The sequence below is a fragment of the Fragaria vesca genome, linkage group LG6 (genome assembly GCF_000184155.1).
Source record: "Fragaria vesca subsp. vesca linkage group LG6, FraVesHawaii_1.0, whole genome shotgun sequence".
NCBI lineage: Eukaryota > Viridiplantae > Streptophyta > Magnoliopsida > Rosales > Rosaceae > Fragaria > Fragaria vesca.
The window spans coordinates 37,778,863-37,802,305 of record NC_020496.1 but is presented as its reverse complement, the minus strand read 5'-3'; the positions used below and the strand labels follow the sequence as shown (position 1 = coordinate 37,802,305).

Here is a 23,443-nt window from a genome sequence, read left to right as displayed (position 1 = left end):
GCAAAGATGGTCCAGAGAATTGCAGGTAGGAGATATTTTTCAATTTTGAAGAATACCAAGCTGTAAAAAGTAAAACGTTTCGATACTCGACAGTAAAAATGAAAGACAGTAAAAAACCATTCCCCGGAGTAAGTCTTTCCGGCGACCGAATTCCGTTGGGTTTTGGATTAGTAAAACATTTCTGATGGTAATCTGAAGTTGATATGTACCTTGTAAATTATTTTTGATTGTTGCATTCCATTGATTGTGAGAATATATGATATAATTTTATAATTTTTATAATAAAATTTATAAACTCAATACACAAACTTTTCATCAGGTTGACATGTTTTCACACAAACAGAAGTTCTTTAAGGGTTTCATGCCAAAACTTGTTTAAAACAAGATTTACTATATGTTAGCCAAACCAGATTATGTAACACGTACAAGTTCACTATCATCGTGGAGAGTTTCCTAACAAGTTTTTTTTTACTGTAGTTTCACATGCTTTTAGTATTAGGGTTGTATGCATTGATGTATGTTATCATGATTAGTCGACGATTTGATTCATCAGAATTTCGACTATAGGAGATGTTCACAGTTTGCTTAGTAAGTTGCTATCATTGTTTGATGAAGTGTGAGGGCATTTATTTGTGTTTAGGTACACAAATATACAGCTTATCATTTGCTGTTACAAGTAGTAAATCACATACACATACACCTCAGTGCCCGCATATGCTCAGCTCTAGTCCATCATTCTGTTTCATATACAGGTTTGAAGTTCTTGTAAGCTAAGACTGCATAGAAGGGATCAGACCCGGACATCAATCCAAGCAAACCCATGAACCAACCGAAAGGGGATTTATTCTTTGCAGCACCACCACCATTGGCATCTGGTAATTTCTTAACGATTTCTGCTTTTGTGAACCCTTCTACAGATTGGAAGTATTGCACTACTAGTTGTATCCGGCTGTATGCACTCCCATCTCTCCATGCCCCAATTGCTTTCTCGTAGAACAATCGATTGCTAAAGCTCACTATGAACACCCCTCCCGGTCTTAGAACCCGGAACACCTCCGCAAACACCTGTCATACACATATCTTATTCATAACCCGATGTGAAATAATGTTAAGTGAACCATATTTTTATAACTCATTTTTCGTGTCAACTTATGTAGCACAATCACTTTAATTAATACGTAGAGTTCTAAGTTTCGTACATATTTTACACCTCCACTTACATGTGATATATCATTAACAATGTGTCTACAAATATATAAAACCAAATGACCAAAATCAAACTAGATTAGTACCTTCTCAGGCTGTTGAAGATACTGAACGCTAACGGTGCATAACACAGCATCAAAACTAGAGCTTTCCAACTCAAGCTTCTGATCCTGATTCAGATCCTTGACGAAGAAGTAATCCAGCCTAGGGTTCTTAGCAAGCTCTTGCGCATTTAGGCCATGTCCCACGACTTTCTTAAACTGTACCTCTTTAGGTAAATGACTAACCCATGAGCTCATGAGATCAAGGATCTCGGAGTCGGGTCTCAACTTTTCTCTATACAGATTGGTCAGTGTGGAAATGAAGCCATCGTCGACATGGGTCACGAAGCGCGGATAGGCATAGAAATCTCTGTCCGGGTAAGTGTTGAGTTTGGTTCTGCCCTCTTGGGGAAGGACAAGGCGTTTGATTCTGCCTGCAGGGGAAGATTGATTGCTTTCTGATGAAGCAGTGCATGAAATTCTAGATGGGATGAGAGGTTTGGTGGTGAATAGAGGAGAGGCAGTGGTGTGTGAGTAGTGCTGCGGGTTGCTTGTCATGGACTGATGCCATGGCTTGAGGTTTGGATGAATGGTGACCATGTCTTTGTACAGATAGTTTGTTAATGGTGTAGCTATAATGGTAGAGAATGACTGAAGCAGCTTCGAATGAAACTCCAAAAGTTTGGGCCTTGGTTAACAGAGATAAGGGTAAATTGACATGGGCCGGAAGGTACGTACACTCTTCCTAAATTTGCATCATTAATTTGACTCTCGATTCCGGAAGTGTGTGCGATTTGGGAAGATGAGTAATTTTGCCATTCCATTTCTTAAACGATAGAATATTATACAAGTTTCATATCTTTGAGAAAGAAAAGTAAAATTTCATCGATACTTGTTAAAACTCAAGAATTGATATACAACATGAAAGAAGTGTGTGAAAACGACATCTTCTTTTAGACGGTGTCAAAAACATCAAAATCGTCTTATTGCATCCGATCACACAACTTTTTTTCATAATATATGCGAGACATTAGTATTTCTAATATAAACATTAAAACATTTAGCTCTTCAAAGCTCATGTCGCCAACATATACCTTGTATCAAGATATTAAATATAGGCGCGTGCGTGATAACATTTCTTCGTATAACATGAATAAATAAACCAGAATCATTAGGTTTAATATTGTATACATACAAAACACTAACAAGAAAAGAAAAGTTCCATTCGATGTTGCCCGATGCATGTCTTCATCTTAATCCTGTTCTTTGTGAACGGATGAAGGTCTCCTTCGATTTTCAAAACATCCCAGATGAAAGAAACAATTTCATACTAAAAAGTGCCATAATCAACCATAATTACAAGTTAAAATGTAATCCAGCTAGGGTTTCTAGATTCATGCCAACCATCCATTTCTAATTGATCGAGTCGATTGCACGTGCACAATGCACACTCAAAAAGTTTAAGACACACTAGATTGATCTCCTTTCCTTTTGCCTCCCAAGTTCCCCTTCACATTGCTTCATACAAGGGTACGTACCTAGCTCTTTTAATTTCTTCTCCTAAAACCCACCTAAAGCCGAGAAATGAGTACCATTTTTATGGTTTTGGAAGAATGGGAATGATTACTCCAAGCAATTAGTTTCAACTTTGGTCGGGTTTCTATTCCAAACATCCACATCTAAACAAACAAAAGCCTAATAAAAGATTGTCAAAGTTTCGTTGCTCAAGTATATATAGCTTTAGAAGTGTCAAGTTTTTCAACCGAGTGTGTTTCCTCATTGCTATTGCTTTAGGGAACCCATTGCCGTTTTCTACCTATAAACTTCAAACCTTTCATAATTCTTCTACAAATAAAACTAATGTTCGAAGCAACTGATGCCTTAATTAGGGTTGAGTACAAGAGTTAAAAAAGGTTAGGCTTAGTTTAAAAACTCAATTATTTAAAAACTCAGTTCTAAATAAGTAATAACCCCTAACCTGCTTTTTAAAATCGTAGTTATTTAAACTAAAAAGTTCTAAATAAGCACGTTAATTTTAAGATTTTATCAAACAGAAAATCTATCTAAAATGGTGATTATAAGTGCTTTTTAAAATCGTGGTTATTTAAACCAAAAAATTCTAAATAAGCACGTTAATTTTAAGATTTTATCAAACAAAAAATCTATCTAAAATAGTGATTATAAGTGATTTTAATCCCTAAAACTCGATAACAAACTGGGCCTTAATGAGGATACGTTTACTTTGTACGTATGAGTAAAGAAATCGATTTCGAACTATGTTTTCTCCTGTATTTTTTGTTTGAATAAAGTTTTCTCTTGCATTTACTTACCCAATTTTTCTGATTCGGCAATTCGATCTATGTTAGCTTTAAAATCAGAACTCATTTCTTAATTAACTCCTCGGAGTTCATCAGAACTGGATGTTTAGGGTTTATTCATTTGTATTTCCATATATATATTGGGAATAAAATCATCATTCCTACCAATATGCTAGTACGTAAGGAATGGAATCAACCTAATAATACAATAGAAGACATTAATTATTTAAAAAGTGTGTCGAGAAATGAGAAAGAAATTAAAATAGTTCCTTAGAAAGGAAGGATTTATATCCCTTTTCATGCAATACGAACCATTTTCCTCCTTGCACAAACATGGCAAAAGTGTCGTGAACAGATAAGGTAGTGAGTATTAGCTTGTTATAATGAGTTGAAAAAAGTAAAACAAAAAATTTGGAAAAGAATATATCAAAGGATTTGAAACCATATTTTACCATGTTTTGGCTGACCTAACCATTAAGTAGAATCTCAATCACAATACCTTTTCTTTATTTGTTGCATGCATGAGAGATATATATAGGGCTATATATATGCTCAAGTAATTGGATATCCACAATTAGTCAAATAGTTCACCCAAAGTAGCAATGGATGGATTTTCCCCTGCTTTGTTATTATCTTTGTTGCTTGTGCTACTACCAACACTGGCCTATATTCTCCTCATCAGATTACTTCGAAGTAGAGATGAAAAGCTTGCTGATCTTGCCGCTAAAAGCTTGCCGCCGGGAAGCATGGGATGGCCGCTTTTCGGTGAAACTCTTCACTTTCTCAAGCCTCATTTTTCGGGTTCCCCCGGAATCTTCCTGCAACAACACTGCTCTAGGTCATCATCATCCTTCTTTTCGTCTTCATCTTCACCACCGTTTGCATTTGATTATTATGATATTGATGTTTTACTGTTGGTATTATCAACCTGTCAGGTACGGGAAGGTTTTCAAGTGCCATCTATTTGGTTCGCCGACCATAGTTTCATGCGACTTTGAGCTCAACATGTTCGTTCTTCAGAACGAAGAGAAGCTCTTCCAGGCCAGCTACCCCAAACCTATTCATGGCATTCTTGGCAAGTACTCTTTGCTCACCGTCTCCGGTGACCTTCACCGGAAGCTACGGAACATTGGCGTCAGCTTCATCGCCTCTTCCAAGTCCTCGCCTCATTTTCTCCACTGGATCGAGAAGCTGTCGATCTCCATGATGGACTCGTGGAGTGGTAGGAATGAAGTCTCCTTCTTCAAAGAAGCTAAAGCTGTACGTTGAACGCTAGTCCAAGCTTTTTATTTCTTCTATAATCACATGCATTTTATACGTATATATTGGAGGGGATCAATTCCATAACCTAGCTAGCTTACTCCTAACCTATTTACTTTCTAATGGATCAACATATGTGCACAGTTTACACTTCGTCTTATGGTGAAGCACTTGTTGAGTGTTAACCCGGAGGAGGCACTAGCGTCGAGGATACTAGAAGACTTCCAAACGTACATGAGAGGGTTTGTTTCTCTGCCGATAAATCTCCCTGGAACCGCTTATGCTAAGGCTGTCAAGGTACCAATAAATGTATATGTATCCGCAGCAGCGCAGCACTGCTGCGGTTACATGCATATCTCTAATATGTGCAAAAAAATCTTATATTTTGATTGTTTCACAAAAGAACAATACTCTTTTCTGCATTCAATCCATCAGGCTAGAGCGAGGCTTTCTTCGAGCGTCAAGGAGATTATGGAAGGAAGGCGAAAACGGAGAAGCGGAGAGCTTGAAGAATTAGGAGAAGGAGAAGGAGACTTTTTAGATGCGATACTGTCGAAACAAAGCCTAAACGACGACGAAATAGTAAGCATTGTGTTGGACATAATGCTGGGAGGGTACGAGACAACCTCAACACTCATGGCCTTGATTGTCTATTTTCTTCATCATTCGCCAATTGCTTTGGCCAAACTAAAGGTGACATAATGAATCACTTATATAATTCATTTTTATATATCTATAATGTGTATAAGCTTTTGCTAGTTATATATAGTTTCATTTGTAAATCAATTTATTCTTTGAAACTGTCGGCAGGAAGAACAACAAGCTATAAGGAAAAACAAAAAGGATGAGAGTGCTCCCTTAGACTGGGAAGATTACAAGAAAATGGAGTACTCTTACAATGTACGTAATTGTTATGCGCATATATGATTATCAACATATTTTAGTAAATTAACTTTTGCAAAACTAATATTCTCGATCATTTCTCGATTAGGTTATTTATGAAGCCATGAGATGTGGCAATGTAGTGAAATTTGTGCACAGGAAAGCTCTTCAAGATGTGAAATTTAAAGGTTAATTTGGCTTCCAAGTTACTCATCCGGATATAATTAACATTGTTGTTAAGTTCTTAGGTATAGGACTATAATGGTGTTCATAGTCACCTAATTATGTGGAAGCATGATGGATTTGAATTGGTTTCTGATCTGATCTGATCTACAGAGCTTGTGATACCGTCTGGATGGAAGGTTCTTCCGATCTTCACCGCGTCGCATATGGATCCAGATCTTCATAAGAATCCTGCCCAATTTGATCCTTCGAGATGGACTGGTGTACGTATATACAGCTAGTTTCTTAATTTTTCTCTACGATTGGAATGATTTCGGTTTAGAGTTTTAGATCACATACATGCATGATGCATGGACTACTAATTTGACATTCATATATGCATGTCAAGCAGGATCTTTCCAAAGAAATGAGCAGAAAAGTGACACCGTTTGGCGGAGGAGCAAGGCTTTGTCCAGGAGCTGAGCTCGCTAAAGTAGTCATTTCCTTCTTCCTTCATCATCTGGTCCTTAGATATAGGTATATATACACATAAGTATTTACCTAGTTTCTGAAGCTTAATAACAATTAACAAATCATATATGTGGTACTTAATCATATGTAATTTACAATTGCAGATGGAAAACGAAATCCGATGAGTGCCCTCTTGCTTACCCCTATGTTGAATTCCGAAGAGGTTTAATGATAGAGATTGAACCTGCTGCAGCCGGAGGTGACTCGATGGATCTACTACTGGGAAAGATGAAATTGCGCTCTTGAGGATTGCAAATTATAGGATAGAATGATAGATACAGATAATAAGTCGTATATATAATGTATTAAGCTTTATTGGAGCAGACATAACATATATATAGATCAAGCACAAAACACATGAACTATCATGTGATTTCTGTCCTTTATTTCATTCAAGAAGTTTGATTAATTTATGCAGAGTTAAGTCTCAAGTTCATTTCAAGAACAAATTCGAACTTCTTGTGTTATTTGTTTTACTAAATTTCGAAGTTTCACTATCGTTTTGATAGACATGATACCCAACTTCATACATTAAACCAAAACATACAAACTACTTTTGACATTCACATTATAAAGAATCCTTATCAGAATCATCCGATCATAAAGATACAAACCGAAACAAAATGTTTGTGGTTTCGGCATTATAAGAGGGTGCCCTAAAACATAATATGTTACAATTAACATGATTGAACACGACAAACAAAATCGTTACAATTTCCTAACGATAGGTTAACTGGTTGTGCTTAATTAGAATTAAAATCGAGACGAGTGAATGTAATGGAAAACAAAAAAAAGTGAGATTAATGTTCCACAATGGGCTACTGCCCAATAAGTACTGATCAGGCCCGAGGCCCAAAGGTGGTTTCTTTCTTCTAGAACCAAACTAGCAGAGAGCAACAAAAGTGTGATAGTTTTCTTGTCCAAAAGGTTATTCATTCCCTATTTATATTTTATATATAAACTCATAAAAACCTTTAGAGTCTCAAATCGCTGAGAGAGAAGGAGAAATCGGAGCCCCAAAAAATCTTCAAAACTTCTTCCAGGTAATCTCACTCTCATTAAAAAGTTACGAGCTTTTAGATCTAGGGTTTGCCGAACTCACATTAGGTTTGTGAAATCAAAAGCTTAGAGTAATCGAATTTTGACTCGGATCTCCGTCACTGGGTTTAAGCTTTAGCTATTTCTTAGATTTAGGGTTTGCAGGACTCTGTGTAATTGAGTTTCGGAAACCCAAAAGCATAGAGTAATCGGATTTTGAGTCGGAGCTCCGTTCTGGGTTTAGGGTTTTGGGGATAGTAACTATGGGTCACACTGTGTTTGAATAATTTGAGTTTCTGGTTTTAGGGGATTTAAGAAAATGTGAAGGGTATAGAGAAATTGGGGGTGGATTTGTTTCAAGGTTGGAAATTGATTAGAAGTTTGTATTTTGTTGTTGTTGTTGGCAGGTTCAGTTCAAAGTAAGATGTCTAAATCAGTCCTAGAGGTTCCTCCCAAGGGTGGGTTCAGCTTTGATCTCTGCAAAAGAAATGCCATGCTTTCGAAGAATGGGGTTCAGCTACCTCCGTTTACAAAGACCGGAACCACAATTGTTGGATTGATTTTTCAGGTATCAATTCTTTCGAGTCGTTGTTCTCAGTTGGTTATTTTTAATGTACTTGGCCGATTTTCCTCTTTAACCAGTCTGTCCTTGGTTTTATTTTTATTTACTAGGACTTTAAGATAGTTCAGTTTTGTAATGTCAATCATATCAATGTAACTTGCAATACTTGATAAGAGAAGACGAAAGTGATGAGTAAAGCAGATACTTCTGACAGTTTGCCTACCTGGGTGTTATCCTGGTGCAGCTAGAATTTGCTGTGCTGAGCATCTGGGATAGGATTGAATGATTATGCAAATGACTGCTGACTGATTCTTCCTTGATTTGTAGAATTTGTTTTCATAAGATAGACTTCTTGGGATATACTTTATTGAACTTTTCTTCTTTGAATTTTTTTCAGGATGGTGTCATTCTTGGAGCTGATACCAGGGCCACCTCAGGGTCAATTGTGTGTGATAAGAACTGTGAGAAAATTCATTATATGGCACCAAACATATATTGTTGTGGGGCAGGAACTGCTGCCGATACTGAGGCAGTGACAGGTAAATGTTAGGATTTGTTTAGTGCTGAATGTGTTTAGGTGCATCTGTGTTAGCACCACATGGAATTTTCTCGATATTAGCATCATACCGTAATTCTTAATATGCTGCTCCACTGTTTGTTCTTTTCTAGACATGGTCAGCTCACAGCTGCAGTTGCACCGTTACCATACTGGTAGGGAATCAAGAGTTGTGACCGCCCTCACCTATCTCAAAAGACATCTTTTCAGGTAGCGTGTAATCTCTCTCAAGTATTTCCTGCATTAATTAGCTCTTTTAGGTATTCCCTCATCATGTGCACAAGCTTATTTTTACTCCTATATCTTTTCTTTAGTTACCAAGGTCATGTCTCAGCGGCATTGGTGCTCGGTGGTGTTGATTTCACTGGCCCTCATTTGCACACGGTAAGATTTACTGCTTCAGACAGTTCATATGTGACTATACTGTTTTCTTTTGGCTTGTAAAATCTGATGTAACAAGTTTGCTTGCCTAATATGGCAGATTTATCCGCATGGGTCGACTGACACACTCCCTTATGCCACTATGGGTTCTGGCTCACTTGCCGCAATGGCCATCTTTGAGTCAAAGTACAAAGAAGGCCTGACTGTAAGGATCTTGTTTGTTTTTTGTAGTCACAGTTGGAAATGCTAGTTCATTTTTCAAAATTTTAACTTCTGCTGTTTCTTCAATACAGAGAGATGAAGGGGTACAGCTTGTTACAGAGGCTATTTGCTCTGGTATATTCAATGACTTGGGAAGTGGTTCCAATGTTGACATCTGTGTCATAACCAAGGTTTGTTGGTTCTCAGTAGTTGTCAGCTTTTCGTGGAAAACAGAAAGAAGTGATGATTTAGTACTAATGTAAACTCTTTTATATATTTGTGCTGGTTCAGGGCAACAAGGAGTTCTTGCGGAACCACTTGAAGCCTACTCCAAGAACCTATGTCAGCCCTAAAGAATATGCATTTACAAAGAAAACAGGTTAGCATCACACTTCTTTCATTTTGTTTTCCATGATTTAATCATATTTACTCAGTGTCATAGTGCCATACATCACTTCCATATCAAAAAGCTATAGTCACTTGTCATGTCTCATATAGGAAAACTCATGTCTTCACTACCTGTTGTTAATTTTTGGTTTGCAGTTGCTATTATCACATGAGCATAATGTGCATCCATTGCATCTAGATTAACTTTCTGTATTTGCTTTACTTTTACCTTTGGAAGTCTAGTGAAAGAGGCAACAGGCTCCAAGGCCTATGGGGTTTGACGTTGTCAGTCTGATACCATCTTCCTTGTTTAAAGAAATACGACTGTCACTGCATATTCAATTAGTGAAAGGTTGAAAGATTTTTCTGAATGCGCTGTGCTTTTTTTGTTGCAGAGGTTCTGTCGACGAAGATAACTCCTCTTAAGGAGAAGGTACAGATTACTGAAGTTGGTGGAGAGGCCATGGAGGAATAGGAAAGCAATTGGTCAGACTACCATACTTTTGCATTAATGCAAATCCTTTCTGAACCAAATAGAACTTGGCTCTTTATTCAGTTTTAATCAGTTGTTCCTGTGTTTTGAGCTTAAGAATTCAGCCTATGTGTTAATACTATTGGAAAGATTGTGATATCCTGAAACAAGCATGAGCCTCTGATATTACTTTTATGTGAAAGGGTTTGTTGATATTTGGGGATGAAGAACCCCACCAGAATCATGGGTTCTAAATCCTGTGGCGTCGTGTTTTATTTATTCTCCTATATATTCCGGTTTCTGTTTCTTGCTCTCCCCAAAAAAGAAGGGAAGAGTAGCTTGTACCAAAAGAAAAAAAAAGAAAAAAATAAAAAGTAAAGGGAAGAATACCCCACTTGGTTGGCTTTGGGTCCTCCAAGTATATATTACACTATCACAATTTACAGGTGCCATTAAATAATGCTATGTTTTTGCTTTAAGGAAGAATATTATTACAGTAAGATAACAAATGAGTTTCAAAAATGAATCTAGTCTCATCTTTTTCTTAAGCCGTGAGACTAGCCATCTTGAATTAGGAATTGTTTTGAAGCCTCCACTATAAATTTGGGTTTACTCCGAGTGATTACGAGTGTCAATTTTCTCAAATTAGAGTTAACGATGAATTCTTAAGAACTCATCATGTGTTCATGCTCACTCTTTGAGTATAGTAGAAGCCATCATGCATATGCGCTCACTCTTTTTGAGTGATGGAAACGATCAAATACAAATACATAGTGGTCTTTATATATGAATCATCAATATTACACAACCGATACATAGTGGTCTTTACATATAAATTATCTAAGATTACACACATAAATCGTCAAGACTCAAGATTACACATGTACTGTATACATGAATTTAGGTTTACTCCGAGTGATTACGAGTGTCGATTTTCTCAAATTAGAGTTAACGATGACTCCTTAAGAAACTATCATGTATTCACACTCACTCTTTGAGTTATAGAACGATCAAATACAAATGCATAGTAGAAGCTATCATGCATATGCACTTATTCTTTTTTAGTTATGAAAACAATCAAATACAAATACGTAGTGATCTTTATATATGAATTATTAAAATTACACAACCGATGCATAATAGTTTTACATATAAATTGTCTAAGACTACACACATTAATCGTCACGACCAAGATTACATACGTACTGTATGTATACATGAATTTTTGTAGTAAACCCAACAACAATAAAAAAAGGAAAACCAATCGAGAAGGCTAGAAGCCCCATCATAGTGACGAAGCAAACGTTATCGTGTCGGTGATTTTTACGTCACCATCATAATAATAAAAAACAATTACTTGATTCGTTTTTAGGAATATAAAACCAAAAATAATGATGAGGCGGGCAAAGCCTAAACGCCAACGGAGCCCAGAAGAGCATCACAACCTCCTCCCTCCTCCTCCTCCTCCAATACGACGTCGTATCAACCATGTCTTACGACTACCTCTTCAAGTACATCATCATCGGCGACACAGGTACATAGACAATTCCGAAACCCTAGAATAGATAATTTTAAAACTCAGAATAATTTTGGGGTTGGTTTGGTGTGGACGCAGGTGTAGGGAAATCGTGCCTGCTCCTGCAATTCACGGACAAGCGGTTCCAGCCTGTTCATGATCTCACCATCGGCGTCGAGTTCGGAGCTCGCATGGTCACAATTGAAACCCGCCCCATCAAGCTTCAGATTTGGGACACTGTAAGCTTCGCGTCGTTTATGCCCAATTACAATTGGTTAGAGTTGATGTCTTATTTGTGCTGTTAAGGTTAGATCGTGTTAAGGTAGTAGGTGACAGTTGATACATGTGATTCGCTTGGTGATGTCTTATTTGTGCTGTTAAGGTTAGATTGTGTTAAGGTAGTAGGGGACAGTTGATACATGTGATTCTGCTTGGTTTGTGGCTCTGCTGTTTTAGTTTCTGAGGAACCAAACATTTGTTTTTATTTTATTTATTTCAGGCTGGGCAGGAGTCCTTCAGGTCCATTACTAGATCCTATTACAGAGGAGCAGCTGGGGCACTGCTGGTTTATGACATAACCAGGTGAGTCGGAGAGAATTGTGTGTGTTTACGTAACTGGTAGAACGCTGTGAGTGGGTGCGTGTTGCTAGGAAAGCTAGAGATGGTTAGAACGATATTAAAATGAACTTGTTTTGGTGCCCAATGTTATGCATTCTCTCTGTGTTTGCAACTTAACATAGGTAGGAATTGTTGTTATGTGATTGAGAATGATCAACTCTAGAATTGGGATATAGATGTTGGTGAGTTTTCACAGCTAACATGAGACATTGGATTTGAGTTTTACTATTCCATATAAATGATGTCCCCCTGTGTTGTTGCTTAGTTTCTGAGGAAACTTGCTAAAAGGTTTTCTCTTGTGTAGGAGGGAGACATTTAATCATCTGGCAAGCTGGCTAGAGGATGCTCGGCAGCATGCAAATCCTAACATGTCAATAATGCTGGTCGGGAACAAGTGTGATCTTGCTCATAGAAGGGCTGTCAGCAGAGAGGAAGGGGAGCAATTTGCAAAGGAGAATGGGCTTTTATTCTTGGAGGCATCTGCAAGAACTGCTCAAAATGTCGAGGAGGTGATAAATTAGAAGACTGACTCTCTTTTTTTTCACCATGTGTGTTTATTTGTGGCTGAACTGATACTGTTTAGTGCACTTGAACTGATGTGGTAACATATTTCTCAGGCCTTCATAAAGACTGCCGCAAAGATTCTTCAAAATATCCAGGATGGTGTGTTTGATGTATCAAATGAGGTAATTTTCAAGTCACTGTTGAACATATTGTTTGCTGTAGGTGTTGGGTCAATTCTAAACTTCTCTTGTTGCTCTAATAAATGTGAAAAACATGATTACTTGAGTAATGTTTTGGTGTCATTCGCAGTCATCTGGTATCAAGGTTGGATATGGACGCTCACAAGGTCCATCAGGCGCGAGAGATGGAGCTGTTGCTCAAAGAAGCGGATGTTGCAGCTAATATAGTTTCTGTACTTCCTTTTGTTCTAGCCATCTGTCTGTCCAGAATGTGCTTTTGAACATACCTTGTGCCGGATAGGGAAAAAGTTGGATGTATAGTTTTAAGGTCTTGGATATATTCTACTCTGCTTTCATCTACTCATTTAGTACTCTTTAAGTATTTCTCAACAGGGATCCACTTTGTATAGGTTTCATTCAAAGAAATCCATTATTCCTTTGTTCAAGATCATCAAGAAACAATTTTTTTTCTTTAGAATGTTTATGGCATCGGAAATATGAGTAGCGCTTTAGAGCCAACTGTATGAGTAACGCTTTAGAGCTAACTGTTTAGTTTCATTATGCCTTACTAGCACAGAATTTTTCGGCCAAAATAAATTGAATGTTCTAATTTTTTAACCAAATTTTTTCTGTGATCAAATCATGACAAACAAGCACTTTCCGAATTGACGGAGCTCGAAAATCTCAATCGGATTAGTGTATACGAGTTACAAACATGTTAAGAGGTGTAGGCTGTAAATACACGAGAATGTAAAAATTATAAGTTACAAACAATGAAATTTCTCGGAGACTCATGTGCTATAAATAGTTTCTACTGTATGCTTGGAATAGGGACCCTAATACAGAAGCTACTTGCCACTAATCAGTAATCACAAACAAAACTGAACTAAACTTAAACGAGAACGTAAAGCATGGCTATAATCAGGAGCTACACAACTAGAAAACACCTCGGATTTCAGCTTTCAAGCGCCTCCACTTCAGCATTAAGAACTACCAAATACCTACAAATGATGTGAAGGAGTAAGTATTCAGTGGCAATAAAATATGATTTCTCAAAGACAAAATGATGCTCACCCCTGCCAATAGATCTCTAGAGATTGAAGGTTTCTTTTTGGCAGCACCATCTGCAACTGGTGATTTCTGTCGAAATTGGCGAACCAACTTCAGTGGCTGTTCTACAGGCACATCAGGGGCGGTTCCTGACTCTTCTTGGACCTTCCTCTTCTGTTAAACCAAAAATAAATCAAATGGCGTGGAATCATCTAGTAATACTCTTATATGTCAAGCAAAATGATGCTGAATAGATATCATCCAAGAAATTTGCATTAACTGGAAGTTTCACCGATTCTGTAGCTAATTATTAAGATGTAAGAGCCTAAGAGTCGAATCTACACAAAACAAAATGATATTCAGTGAGTAACAGAAGACTGATAACATACCTTCTTCATTCTTTCTTCTATGGCACTCAACTTACGAGACGATTCAACCTTTGAGAGGTAGAACTCTTGCTCCTTCTTAGCAGCAGAAATTTCCATCGCTAGCTTTTGCTCCCTCTCTGCGTTCTTGTAGGCTGCGACACAACCATTTTGAACACAAAGTTACACAAATGACCAAATACCAAGCAAAACCAAACAACATAACATTAAGGGTCTGTACCTATCTCTCCCGTAAGATCATCCCACTTGAATTTACTCAAGTACTTGATATTCCAAAGATCATAGTAGAAAGCTGACCTCTTCTTCCCACCTATACTGATCGAAACAATTAGTCACTACAAAAACTCTCACCCCATCATACATTCAGTAGTAACAACTATAAAGAACCAACTACATTACCTATCTTTTCACCATTTAGCATACTCGCAACTCTTTTAGCAACCCTTTTATCTTTAAACTCAACCCACCTGCACATACAAATGCTATAATGACACTAATGAACACAGTGACACAAATGAGTGCGAAAATGACATCCATACCCTTCCGAGAAACTCTCCGTTTGGTATTTACCGGGGCGGTCGCGGTTCTTGGCCGGTGCAGAAGGGTTTCTGGGAACGAGATAGATCTTATCCAACTCGCCGTAGGGAGAAAGCAAGTGACGGACGACTTTGTGGTCCATGCGAGGTGGGATCCTACCCAAATAGCACACCCCGGGAGACAAAGGCTTCTTCTTCTTTTTGGGATTGGTGACGTCCATGGCGGCCGCTGATCGGAAATTTGGTTAGGAAGCTCGGTTTTCAGGTGATTAAATTTCGGAGAGGAAGATAAGAGAAACAAAGTAGGGTTTTATTAGAGTAAATATTAATCTTGGGCCTCGCAAGATTGTGGGCCTCTCACAATTCTATTAACTGGTTTCTTTATGCAACTCCAATAGCTTTTTTATAGTCCTGAATAGGGCTGAGCATGGGACGGGATTATGGTCATCCCACGGCCCGTCCCGGACATTGCACACGGGACGGGATCAGGACAGACCTTACGTTTTTAAGCCTTGATCCCACGCAAGTCCCGTCCCAAACGGGACCGGGACGGGACGGGCCCAATCCTGCCATCCCGGCCCAATATCAAAAGCCCAAACTAGAAAATAAAAAAAGAAGAAAGAAATTTGGTGACGTGACAGAGATACACATATATAACCTAGTTCTACATCAATTAGACAATTACTCAATTACATAACCTGACTACCTGATAGTGATACCAATAAAGATTACATAACCTGCATTCAGCCATTCACAATAAACTTATTCAACTTTATAAATAATCAAGCAAGAGAGTGAAGCTTCTTTGAATACACATGTTGAATACACACATATAGATAATCACATGCATCATTACATTCATAACAGTATAGATAGTTCTGAAAATACATATCCAACTTTATAAATAATCAAGCAAGTAAAGTTCTAGACACATCAACACAATATTCAAACGAACTCTATTTTGGTTTCATACATTATTGAATGTAATATCCACAGCTAAATTATAAAGTTGAATGAATTCTACCAATCTGCTAGCATACAATTCCAAACAGAAGATCCAACTCCAGTACTCCAGTACTCCATTACTCCACAACAAAACTTACATAGAATCCTAAACATTTCATTTCTAACATTTAAGAGGGGTGGAAATAACTGATGGAATGTACAACAACTTATCAACAGGAGTAAATCTACAAAGCAAAAATTATATGAATACGAACAAGAGCAGCAACAAGGTAAACTGCCCCCTGAAGTGATGTTAAAACTATATCTTTGCACCTAGACATGTAGCAAGAAACAATTTAGATGATCAAGGAACAGGTAAAAAAGAGATATAGTCTTGTTATCCTAGCTAGAGGAATCAGTCGAATCACAAGTTAAGAAATCAAATGGTAAAATGCAAGATTAAGAGATATTGAACAGGATAACACCTAATAACTTTATCTAGTAATCACTAAACTGTTGTCATAGCATTAGAATACATGCGCCCAAATGGAAGCTACCAGGGAACAATGACAGAAGAAGACATCGCAAATTCAACAATCTAAGAGAAAAATCCAGACATACAGAAGTCCTCAAGTCGTTGGGAGTCGTGAAATTTTTAGCACTGCTGCTATCGGCAAACTTTGCAGAATCGGGCGAGGAGGAAGCGGGGAAGCGGGCGGTGAGGTTAGCGGAGGTGAGGAGGAAGCGGGCGCCGAGGCGAGGAGGAATCCGGCGGTGAGGTTAGCGGAGGCGGTGGAGGAGTTCAAGGAGAACTTCGGCGGAGTGGGATTGAGGTTTGGCTGGATTGGGATTTGGGGTTTATACTGCTTCAGTGCTTCGCGTTTTGGGATGAAAGAGGAACTGAAAATGGGATGAGATGAGATGAGTTAGTATTAGGGTTAAAAAAATGAAAGGTTAAGATTTAAAACATCTAAAAAAATCAATGGCTCAAATTAGTCTATATTTTACACCGGGGATCGGGATTTAAGTTTTTTATGCCCACCCTTATTTTCTATAGTCTTGATTTTCTGAACTTTGAAGCTCTTATAATGAGGATTCTTAAGTTGAGAACTGGTTGAAGACTTTTTAGCTTATCCCATTATTCGATTTTATATTCACATCTTGACCATTCAGACTTTTCGATCTTATATTCATATATTGACCGTTCAGTTTATAGATATTTATAAGTATATAATTTATGTAAATTTTCAGCCATATTGAAAATTGTTAAGACATTCATAAATATGATTTACCAATCATAAACTTAAACGGTTTATGTTTGACATATTTGGTTTATTCCATTAATTTGATATAGTTTGTTACTTTAACAATCACCAATTTGACTGAAAATTTGTAAGACTGATCTATTCATATAGACCTAAAAATTGACCGGATGAGATGTTAATATGTGATGGAAAAATAAGTCTTTTAAACCATAAACTAAAAAGTCATCAACTTAAAAGTCCTAACTAGAAGGGCTAAATATGAAATGTGGCAAAATTAAGCAATTACTAAGAAACTTTTGGAGATGCTTAGTATGGCTCCAGAATTTATGTGTTTCTTGGTCGAAGAGTAACTAAAAGTCTAATATAAAGCGGAGATCCTTGACTACCCAATGCAAATGAAAAAGCTAGCAGTAGAGAAGTTGATGATTAAAAATAACTAAATACATAAAAACCTTAGCCAATTTATCTGAAATCTTTTACAACAGCTCCTGAAGGACAACTGAAAACACCTATAACCGGCCTGACGATGCTTGTGGGTTATCGGTGAAACAAAAGTGACAGAAGTCATTGCTCTTCGGCACTTCCCAGTAAAAGCGAAAATTAAAAATCAAGGTTGCCAAAAAGGGGATGGAGAAAGCAAAATTCTACATCTGTCTAGGAACCAGATGATTCATCAGTCTTCACTGTTGTTATTGAAACTCGATGCATCCAGAAAAAAGAAGAATAGAAATTAGTTGGGCAAATCCCATTCTGCAGGAAGAGGTGTGTACCAAAAGGCACATGTAGACTCTTCCCCTCCACCACGATGGCCTTGAATGCATGTAAACATACGAGTATCCACACCAATGACTCAAGGTTCATATAGCCAACACAATGCCCCTTTCCTTCTAAACATCAATGATCTCATTATGTCAGTTCAACGACAACAGAAATAGGAACTAGTCGTTGGAGACTTTCATCATCACTTAATTTGCTCGTCTTCCTCTGAATCTCGAAGAAAGGTTTTCATAAGTTCTAGTAACTAGTACTAGTCGTGGATCATCAGCAGGAATCTCGCGTTCCTGCAATTACAGAAATAAAGGAAGCAATTGTCAAAAGCAACACAAATGAAAAGAGACCCAGCTCATCTTGATGTATAAGCAAAGTTTAAATGTGTAATTTGAAAAAGAAAAAAGAAAAGAAGAAAAAACAGCGATTAATGAACGCAATAAAATAAACTCAAAATCACATCAGAGAAACCAAGACAAGTATTTTCTAACAATTTGTTCTAACGGCACTTGTGTGAGACCCAGGTTCATAAGCATGTGATCAATTTAATTTGAAGCTACACTGTGGGACTTTATTTAAATGCACCAAGTGAACAATGCCCAATTCATATGTTGTGGTATTGAACTTTTGTTTGGGGTTAGATACTCCAAGTGCCAGGTTCTACATAGAATGGCATCACACAATCATAACAACTGGTTCAAATCATGATGGATTCAAACACAATCAAGAGACAGGAAAAAACAAATAACTCTGTCTTTCATGAATTAACATTCTTTTGCATGTATGATAACATTCCTGAGCATGAACACACCCTAGTCCAACACAAGGCTCTCAGAGCAAGGTGGTAGTAGATTTTCATATAAAAACTTAAGCAGTGTTTGCAGGTAGTACGTGGATTTGAATCCAACTATCACAGCATATTATAACCAGGAATGAATACTCAAGGCAAGAAACTCACTTTCAAGCCATTGTAATATGCTTCTACAGCAGAAAATAGAGGAGTTATGTTACGAGCTTGCATCAAGTCCCATATATAGTTTGCAGTAGTATAACCTCCGGTCTGCAAAAAAGTACGGAAGGTTCATAGTAAGACAGTCCAAAGACTCAAAACCAGAAGAAAATGGATATAAAAACATGACAGATAGAGAACATTCTTATCCTTTTGAGAAACTGAAGACAACTCTATATAATATAACATATCAGTAATAAAGAGAACTCTGGAGTTAAACAGAGTTCTTTGCTCACCTTTTCACCAGCAGCTACAAGGAGAAGATCACTCCCTTGTCTTGGAAGCAAGAAAAAGTTCCTGGAATTCATATCTTCCTGCATTGGGAAAGATAATAGAATAAGTATAGGAGGATTTCATGATTTAAAATATAAAACATTGCTATATGAAATAAGGCACTTCCATTGCCCAACCATACCAATGCCTTCTGGGCGATCTGCATTCCCTTGGGAGTATATCCAATCATGGCGCCCTCTGCAAGTGTCTACAGTAAATAACATTCCAGCTATTACATCATTCATATCAGAGACAATAAGCCAAAATCACAAACCAATTCGTCAGAACACAGTTTAAAACTGCAATATTTAGTGGGCAGGAAAAGGTGAGCAAATTACAATTGTTTCTGGTACAGATGTTTTCACTATACTTTTCAGGAAATAAGATAAAAATTAATGAAAATAATTACGAGGGGGCAACCATTGCACTAGGGATTATGGTGACAAATCTGACTAATAAGTTTTACATTAGCTAATCAACAACAAAGGTCATATATTGCAGTGAAATTGTCCACAACTGACTTTTGAATTTTTGATGTTTGTCTAAGCGAATAGACCGATGGAACTATGTATATAAAGAACAATAAGTTGACTCAATCTAATGTCTTTGTTGCAGTACTCACAGTATAGAGTTCTGATACAGGAGGCCTCCCTGTCTTCAGATATTCATCAAGCATTTGCACACCACGATCAATATCCCCACAGTTCAAATAGCATCTGAATTGAAAAGAAAGCAGTGGAAAGAACTTAGGCACAAAAATAGATTGATGTATGTTGAAACCAAAGTCATCAATAAAGAATTGATTGAAACTTTTGTGCTTTCTGAATCAAAATTGAATGAGGGCATTCATAATCTCAATATATAAACATATTAGTTTGCTTGTACTATTCATGGCATCTATGAAGACTAATAAAAAAAATATCGAAATTTAAAGATAATTTTTAACAATTAGTTACCTCATAGTTTGAATTAAAATATAGATATCAGGATATTTCCCCTCCTTTTGAAGCATGTCCGAAAGAGCTTCCATCACCTAGCAGCAGTACACAAATGAAATATAAAACATGAGAACGTAAAGTGTTTTATGTGCAAGGACCATTAACCAATATGTATGCCAAATGGAAATGAAAAGGTATCATATTTAGGATGTAACTATCATTAAACTCAGCAATCTTTGCCATCAATGTTGAACTTGAAAAACAGGGAAGTTTCAGACCTTCTACTTTTCATTCTAGATTATTTGATAATAATAATAAAAAGATTGAAAAAGCAAACTAAAACGCTACGAATCCATGAGATGCAACAACTTTCCGAAAAGCTCAAGAACCATGTAATGGCAGATCAGGCATAAAGTGCCAGTTTTTCATGCATAGATGCATGTTTTTCCACATAACCAAAAATGTAATCACCGGACTCAACAAATCAACAAGAACCACCATGGCAAGTATAAAGTACAAACTGGTGTCTCTACAAAAATTGAACAGACATTATAGAGAAATGTAATAGTACCTCAACATTTCGTAGGTCTGCACAAGCATTAAATGCAACATGATACACAGTTAGTTGCCTCATTAAATATCCACGCTTGTTAACATACTCAGCTGTTGGCATGTTATACAACTCCTCTTCTGTTATCCCTGTCATTACATTTTGAGCAGTTTCACTTGAAGCTTCAACTGATGACCACTCTTTTGACCGCTCGACAAACTCTATAATCTTACCACAAAAGCAGAATATTAGAGAATTCCAAGAGCAACAAAATAAGAGCTTACTTAAAGAAGCATATGCAATAATTTAATAATTACTTTGGCAGCATAATCATCCGGTAAGGGTGTCTTGTTCCTCAGTGCAGTGATAAGTCCCGCATAGCAAAACTTGTTTAACCCAAGACCGGCAGCAGTCATGTCACGCACAATCGCGTACCTGCATATGCATTCGACAAATTTTACACTCTGAACAATTGAACTACTGAACTCTAGTCCTCGCAGCGAAGATCTACATTAACAATAAAATCACAGAAAGTAGTAATATACACTTGATCTAAGCGGCCAGAAGCTGCGCACGCATTGAGGAGACACATGTAGGTTTGCACCATCGGTTTCGCATTATACCTCTTCATTTCCTCCAAAATCTTCGAATTCAAAAAAACCCGAAAAACAAATCATCAATTCAATTCTCCATCCTACAACAACCAATGCTTAAAAAAAAAACAAAAACAAACATCAACAAATCCCTACACTACCTGAATCGCCTGCTCCGACTTCTTGCACTTCCCGCACAACGAAATCAGCAAGTTATACGAATTGACCTAAATTGCACACGCACATCAATTGCATTGAAAATTCACATAGAAACAAAAAAACGACATCAAAATTTCACATAGAAACAAAGAAAACGACATCAAAATTTTCATGAAGCAAACCTACATCAGGGACCAAGCCCATGGATTTCATCTGCTCCGTGAAGTAGAACGCGTCCTGCAACCGAGCGCCTTTCATGGACCCCAAAATGAGCGAGTGGAAGGTGTCCCGGTCCGGCTGGACACCGTCGAGCGACATGTCGTCGTAGACGTCCCTCAGGAGAAACGGAAACCTTCTCTGCGCATTGATGTCGTTAACGACGCCGTTGTACTCCGTCACGTTGCTGGCGTAGTTTCTATTCCTGTGTTCCTCCGTTTGAGCCGGAGCGGAAGAAGAAGACAGGTGTCGCCGGCCGAGGAATCGAAGAAGTGGTGACCGGTGAGAGGCGCCGGAAATTGATCGGAGGAGTCTCATGGTTTTGCTGAATCTGAGTGACGAGCTTTTTTCTCTCTAAAACCTCAGAATCCCAAACCCTTTTGATTCGTTTTCTTTCATTTCAGCGAAGCTGAGTGGATAAAACGCACCGTTTTGATGCGGATCATTTAGGGGACGGCGGGCTTGGGGTGGCTTGCATAAAGCCCAGTCCATGTGGCCCGTTAACTGAGGACGAATCAATGAAAAGTCCACCAAAGTAATTTAAAAATGAGAAATTCGTCCGAATGGTATACGAATTTTTGCTCATTATAAACTTTAGCATATCAAGTTTTGAAAATATCATAACGGTATCTCATGTTTCTATCCCGACCTAAGATTGGTATATATAACAATTAAGATGACCAATTTACCCTTAAGTTATATTTTTTTCTTAGTTTTTCTTTATTTGTTTTCATATTCTAAAAATATTAGAAGAGGTTTTGGAATTTGATGATTTGGGTTGACCTTTATAAACTTGAAGAAGATTAAAGAGGGAAAACATACAAAAGTTCAATCATTGTTGTTTCCGCTGACACTCAAAGATCTTGTTGTTGTCGTTGACATTCAAGGATGATTGAGATGAAGAACTGATTATTAACAAGGAGAAAGTGACGATGAATTTTTTCTCAATCATCCTGCTTGAATGTCAACAGCAAATTTCGTTCCTAAAAATATAAACAGCCAAAAAAGAAAATTGGAATATGAAATCAAAGAAGAAAAACTAAGAAAATAAAGAGAATTTAAGGGTAAATTAGTCTCTCTTTTTTTTGTCTGAGGGTAAATTAGTCATCTTAATGACTATATATACCAATCTTAAGTCGGGATGGAAACATGAGATACCAATCTGATATTTTTAAAACTTAATATACCAAAGTTTATAAGGAGCAAAACTTTGTATACCATTGAGACGAATTTCTCAAATGTCGTACAAAGAAAAAAGAAAAGTTACTTAGAATTTCCAAAGAAATTGAGTTTGAGAATCTTCACTTTCATTTAAATTCCATCATTTTTTTTTCATTCATTCGAACATAGCCTTGGTGGTGCTACGAGTCTACAACTTCAATATGTTTTGTATTGAAGATCAAATGTCGTAATAGAAAATAACATTTTGAAATTCTCTATCAAAAATAAGAACATTTCGAGAAAAAAACGAGACTAGAAACAATGATCACAACAGGGTCCATGAAACAATGTATCATAACTAAATGTTGAAAAAGTTTGTCCATAAATCCACAATCGATTTGACCACATTGATCTCAATAATACAAACAAGGCGAAGGTCCATATCATTACCAAATGTTGAAAAAGTCCGTCCATAGATCCACAATCGATGTGACCACATTGATCACAATAATACCAACTTAGCCGCCGTCCGACCATCACTAGGTTCCATTAACAACCTCTTTTTTTGCCGTTGTACCTTGTTCCTATGATCCATTAGATCCTAGCTTAGAGCATACGATTATTACTATATAAGTATATACGATATTCATTAAAGAATACTATAAGTGTCTCTACTAACTACTCAAAAATAAGTGTATTATTCATCATCACTGGTCAAAAACAAGATTGATGGACTTGTTTCATCTTTCAATATTATTATGACACGTTTATGTATGCTAC

The 23,443-nt window shown here is 37.2% G+C and overlaps 6 protein-coding genes across 6 annotated transcripts; 3 read left to right on the top strand and 3 right to left on the bottom strand.

Annotated features, from left to right (window-relative positions):
• Window positions 1-732: 732 nt before the first annotated feature.
• On the bottom strand, window positions 733-1,874 carry LOC101309189. The gene is made up of 2 exons (XM_004306344.1): window positions 1,293-1,874; window positions 733-1,065 (listed from the first exon to the last, which is right to left on the bottom strand). Exons 1-2 carry the CDS (start codon window positions 1,845-1,847, stop codon window positions 733-735), a joined length of 888 nt encoding a protein of 295 aa, XP_004306392.1. The 5' UTR covers window positions 1,848-1,874.
• Window positions 1,875-4,302: 2,428 nt separating this feature from the next.
• LOC101308903 (cytochrome P450 724B1-like) lies at window positions 4,303-6,646 on the top strand. Its single transcript, XM_004306343.1, has 9 exons — window positions 4,303-4,403; window positions 4,501-4,825; window positions 4,970-5,122; window positions 5,261-5,518; window positions 5,636-5,725; window positions 5,817-5,895; window positions 6,044-6,153; window positions 6,279-6,406; window positions 6,505-6,646. The coding sequence occupies exons 1-9, from the start codon at window positions 4,312-4,314 to the stop codon at window positions 6,644-6,646; spliced, it is 1,377 nt and encodes a 458-aa protein (XP_004306391.1). The 5' UTR covers window positions 4,303-4,311.
• Window positions 6,647-7,355: 709 nt separating this feature from the next.
• On the top strand, window positions 7,356-10,238 carry LOC101313727 (proteasome subunit beta type-7-B-like). Its single transcript, XM_004304631.1, has 9 exons — window positions 7,356-7,443; window positions 7,846-8,006; window positions 8,398-8,539; window positions 8,670-8,766; window positions 8,871-8,940; window positions 9,038-9,142; window positions 9,231-9,329; window positions 9,430-9,517; window positions 9,921-10,238. Exons 2-9 carry the CDS (start codon window positions 7,863-7,865, stop codon window positions 9,998-10,000), a joined length of 825 nt encoding a protein of 274 aa, XP_004304679.1. The 5' UTR covers window positions 7,356-7,443; window positions 7,846-7,862; the 3' UTR covers window positions 10,001-10,238.
• A 1,161-nt stretch (window positions 10,239-11,399) lies between these two features.
• Window positions 11,400-13,270, top strand: LOC101313439 (ras-related protein RABB1b-like). Its single transcript, XM_004304630.1, has 6 exons — window positions 11,400-11,531; window positions 11,613-11,752; window positions 12,013-12,095; window positions 12,436-12,640; window positions 12,749-12,817; window positions 12,945-13,270. The coding sequence occupies exons 1-6, from the start codon at window positions 11,486-11,488 to the stop codon at window positions 13,035-13,037; spliced, it is 636 nt and encodes a 211-aa protein (XP_004304678.1). The 5' UTR covers window positions 11,400-11,485; the 3' UTR covers window positions 13,038-13,270.
• A 209-nt stretch (window positions 13,271-13,479) lies between these two features.
• Window positions 13,480-16,621, bottom strand: LOC101313143 (pre-rRNA-processing protein ESF2-like). Its single transcript, XM_004304629.1, has 7 exons — window positions 16,353-16,621; window positions 14,790-15,015; window positions 14,650-14,717; window positions 14,471-14,560; window positions 14,254-14,384; window positions 13,889-14,038; window positions 13,480-13,815 (listed from the first exon to the last, which is right to left on the bottom strand). The coding sequence occupies exons 2-7, from the start codon at window positions 15,005-15,007 to the stop codon at window positions 13,798-13,800; spliced, it is 675 nt and encodes a 224-aa protein (XP_004304677.1). The 5' UTR covers window positions 15,008-15,015; window positions 16,353-16,621; the 3' UTR covers window positions 13,480-13,797.
• A 796-nt stretch (window positions 16,622-17,417) lies between these two features.
• On the bottom strand, window positions 17,418-21,892 carry LOC101312852 (pentatricopeptide repeat-containing protein At4g35850, mitochondrial-like). The gene is made up of 11 exons (XM_004304628.1): window positions 21,473-21,892; window positions 21,289-21,354; window positions 21,080-21,177; window positions 20,852-20,969; window positions 20,556-20,762; window positions 20,003-20,079; window positions 19,669-19,762; window positions 19,189-19,254; window positions 19,010-19,087; window positions 18,723-18,824; window positions 17,418-18,057 (listed from the first exon to the last, which is right to left on the bottom strand). Exons 1-11 carry the CDS (start codon window positions 21,818-21,820, stop codon window positions 17,962-17,964), a joined length of 1,350 nt encoding a protein of 449 aa, XP_004304676.1. The 5' UTR covers window positions 21,821-21,892; the 3' UTR covers window positions 17,418-17,961.
• Between the last annotated feature and the right edge of the window lie 1,551 nt (window positions 21,893-23,443).